We start from the raw sequence: 3,676 nt of genomic DNA, 5'->3' as shown, positions 1-3,676 counted from the left end.
ATGTTGGGTTTTTTTCAGCTTGTGTTAGTTTTTACACTCTGTGTACATACTTATTTGAATAGATTCTTAACTGAGTTCAGTTATTTTATATTGTATAGCCACAAAGAATCAATAAATGAGAAGTAGAATATCTGAGGAGAGATAAAGTAGTAACAATTTTCAAATTACCAGTAAGGTTGTTCCTAGCAGTTCTCTCCATTTCAGACAATAAGACTTTCTACTTGCTCTTTAGATTACTGAACAGACGTTTATCCTACTTCAGAACACAGAGCACTTCTTCTTATTATTATTATTAGTCTCCCTCTTTCAAATATTATGTTACTATTCTTGCTCTTTAAAATAAACATATTTTGTGGCTGGAAAGATGGCTTAGGGAATTAAAAGCACTGACTGCTCCAAGTTTAATTCCTTCCCAGCACCCACATGCCAGGTCCAGTTAAAGGGAACCCTGACACGTATGGCAAAACCACAAATTCACGTAAAACTAAGATAAAATATAGTGGTATCTCTCTCTGCTTCCTATTTAAAAATAAGCAAACAAAACTATAAGCTCACTTTTTAAAAAATGAGCATATTTTTCAAGTACAGAATTTTTTCAGGGCTTGGTGTTGTAGTCAGAGCCACACACCAACTATCAAAACCACCCTATAACTTGTTATACCCTGTAATCCAAATAAAACTTCAACAGCAAACATTTCTGAAGCTCAATGGTATGTGTATACTTGTAAATATTTACACTTTAGTAGATGAACATAACTATGGAATGAAACTGCTCCCAAACATTATTACAATGCAAATAGTGCTATCGATTTTGTAATGTCTTCTTGGGAAAATGCACGTAAAGTCTAGTTAATATTACCACACTCTTAGTTTTGAGAACAACAAACATAAAACTAACACTTCCTTTTTTTCCACACAGAAAACATGAAAATTAAGTGCTATACTCAGAAGGAGGGAAGGAGGAATGGAGGAAGAAAAGAGCTCAACTGGGAGTAGGAGAGTCAGTTCTCAATATAACTGAAAGAGAAATGAAAATATTCCTTTCAACATTAATTAACCGAACTAAAAGAAATGCATTTTTAAAATGTTTCACCAAGAAGCAGGTCAGGTAGGCTCACTCCATCATCTTCCCAGCATTCTCCGAAATTAGGAAGATATTGATAGGTGGCAATCCAGGATAAGCTGCCGCAGTAACTGTCCTGTTATGTTTTGGTAGTCCGGAGGAACTTTTCTTAATTCCAAGATATTCTCAAACTTTCTGGGCTTTCTTCAACAGAAACGCAAAGTGAATCATCAGTGATGATCAAGTCTGGTTAGTGTCACTGAGGCAGATGGAATCTTCAGGATGTTGCCAACCCTTGAGCTGATGGAGTAGCTTCTCATTTTCTTGGACTTCTGCTTGACTCCCCATAATGGCTAGGGCCACCCTCTTCAGGAATGTACAGGAAGTTACATGCCACATACATGGGGAAAGTTAGCTCTTGGTCTTCTAGGTCGATCACTTCTAATTCTTGATGCCTTCTCAGGCAAAGAACTTGATAGCCAGTGTCCTTCCTTAAAACAGCGTTTCCAGACCCATCAAATGAGATCACACGCAGACGAAAGACAACTCTTCTCTGCCAGAGTAAGCTGACACTGAGGCCACAGGATTTGTTCAGTGCACTGCGCCGGAATACAACGCGCCTGTTGGTGTAGCACACCACCAAGTCCCAGCCAAAGTTGAAGCCAGACCAGGTCCAGCTGCACGGCTCATCCGCATGAAGTTGCCCTCCACACCGCATGCTGTTTCCACGGATTTCACACATGTAGACCTCTGCTGGCCCAAGTTCCCTAGACTGCTCTGCCTGAATAAGCATTAGCCATTGCTCTTTGTATACTGGGGTCAGCCATGTTGCAGGGATCAGTGCATCTTGTTCAATAATACGTGCTGAAGGCAGGTCACAGATGATGTAAGCGAGCCTTAGTTGCTGGAACACTGGCCCAAAGGCTCTCCCCTGATCAGTTTCCAGAAAAGGGGTACCATTTGAATTGGTTTTGTACTCTTCAAAGTACAAGTCAGCTGCAGCCAACAGTGCTCCTTGGGATCCTGACCATGTGGGTTCCAGGTGCAGGAACATCCACTTTTTCAGTGTAGTGTATACATCTATCTCCACACCAATCACCAAGAGATCTGAAGAAGCAATGAGCTCTTTCATGAGATCCAGACCGACACCTCGCAATAGGTCGCTGTTTTGCCGGATCATCAGGTTGTCTAAGAACCACTGGTGGCAAATGTATCTGATGTCCACAAGTCCGTAATTCTCAGCATTGTAGTAAAAGCTACACACAGTCTCGACACTGACTGAGACCTTCATTATCTCCTCACACTGCACAATTAACTCATCCAACTGCAGCATACTGGCTGTGGCCAAGAAGGCGATGACTCGGTTGGGAGGAATTGCTATGTTACTACTGTATAAGTAGCCCAAAGTCTCATAGAAAGACTCACAATCAATATTCTTGTCAGGCATCTGCATCTCTACTATATCCATGTTTGTCTCTAGCCAGGCGCCACTGAACATGCTAGCAAAGTACCCAGACCGGCATAGGTAGACGCGGTGCAAGCACCACTCCTCCTCAAATGCACGGATCCTTATGTCACTGTTCTCACCCCTCAGGAAAAGTGACTCAAAAATGGCTCTGGACTTAGTCTGGGCCATTTTTTTCCGGGGGACTTTTGCCAGGTGTCCTTCTGGACCGGCCTTCCGCTTGCGGCCTACCTGACTGGCGCCAACTCCTGACGTCTCACCCGCTTCACCTCCCTGCTCTTCCTGGGCAGCGGCCGCTTGCGCTTCAGCAGCCTCGCCATCTCCAGCAGCCTGAGGTTCTTCTGCGGGACGATTTCCTCTGAATGAAAATATACTCTTTACAGCACCCATGGCTTCGTCTGAAGGGTCAAAACTTCCTCGTCAGACGTAGAGGCCAAAAAACGATACCTCAAGCCAAAAGGCAGCCGAACACGCGGCTGAACAGCACGCGACTGAACAGCGGAAACATCAAAATGGCCGCCAAGATGAGCCACTCAGCAAGCAATACTATCAAGTCATTTGGAGACTTGCGCCCCCTACCTTGGAGGACCACACATTGCACTTCCGTCCAAAACTTTCTGTTCTTGGGCCAGTCTCACAGACATACCTTTTTAGACAGACTTCTCGGTTTATGTTCATTAAATACAAGTAGAATTACTCATCTAAAAGTTTGGATGATGATTACTTTATCAGGAATTACATCTTGCTCCCATCTTTGTCCTCCAAACAACTTTCACATACCTTAATAACTTCTACAAATGCATCATCGGCACAGATAGTGAAGCTATTTTCTATATCCTGTGGTGTTTTAAAACTAATTTATTAAAATAATGTTTCCAGCTATACAGCATTTTAAAATCATCTCAGTGTGAATCAAAGCCATCTGTTTGCAGATCATGTAAACATTTTCCCCAGAAACCTAAGCAGTAAATATAAGACATAATCTTAAGGTATTAGGAAGATCAACTAGTCCAAATTTAAATCTGTTGGGTAAGTTAAGGTCTGGACTTTACAAGTTAGTAATCTAGTGAGGGGCTATGTTTCAAAAGCAAACTTCTGCTGTGGCGTTTTCTAACCGTTTCATGGCTTAGATAATGTGGAGATACAGC

At 42.4% G+C, this 3,676-nt stretch overlaps 1 protein-coding gene across 1 annotated transcript; it reads right to left on the bottom strand.

Moving 5' to 3' along the window:
* Window positions 1-1,379: 1,379 nt before the first annotated feature.
* LOC142840408 (germ cell-less protein-like 1) lies at window positions 1,380-2,918 on the bottom strand. Its single transcript, XM_075956941.1, has one exon. It carries the CDS (start codon window positions 2,916-2,918, stop codon window positions 1,380-1,382), a length of 1,539 nt encoding a protein of 512 aa, XP_075813056.1.
* Window positions 2,919-3,676: the final 758 nt, after the last annotated feature.

Source organism: Microtus pennsylvanicus, chromosome X, assembly GCF_037038515.1.
Source record: "Microtus pennsylvanicus isolate mMicPen1 chromosome X, mMicPen1.hap1, whole genome shotgun sequence".
In the NCBI taxonomy this organism is placed as follows: Eukaryota; Metazoa; Chordata; class Mammalia; order Rodentia; family Cricetidae; genus Microtus; species Microtus pennsylvanicus.
Note: the sequence above shows the minus strand (reverse complement) of the source record. Positions and strands in the feature narration are given on the sequence as shown.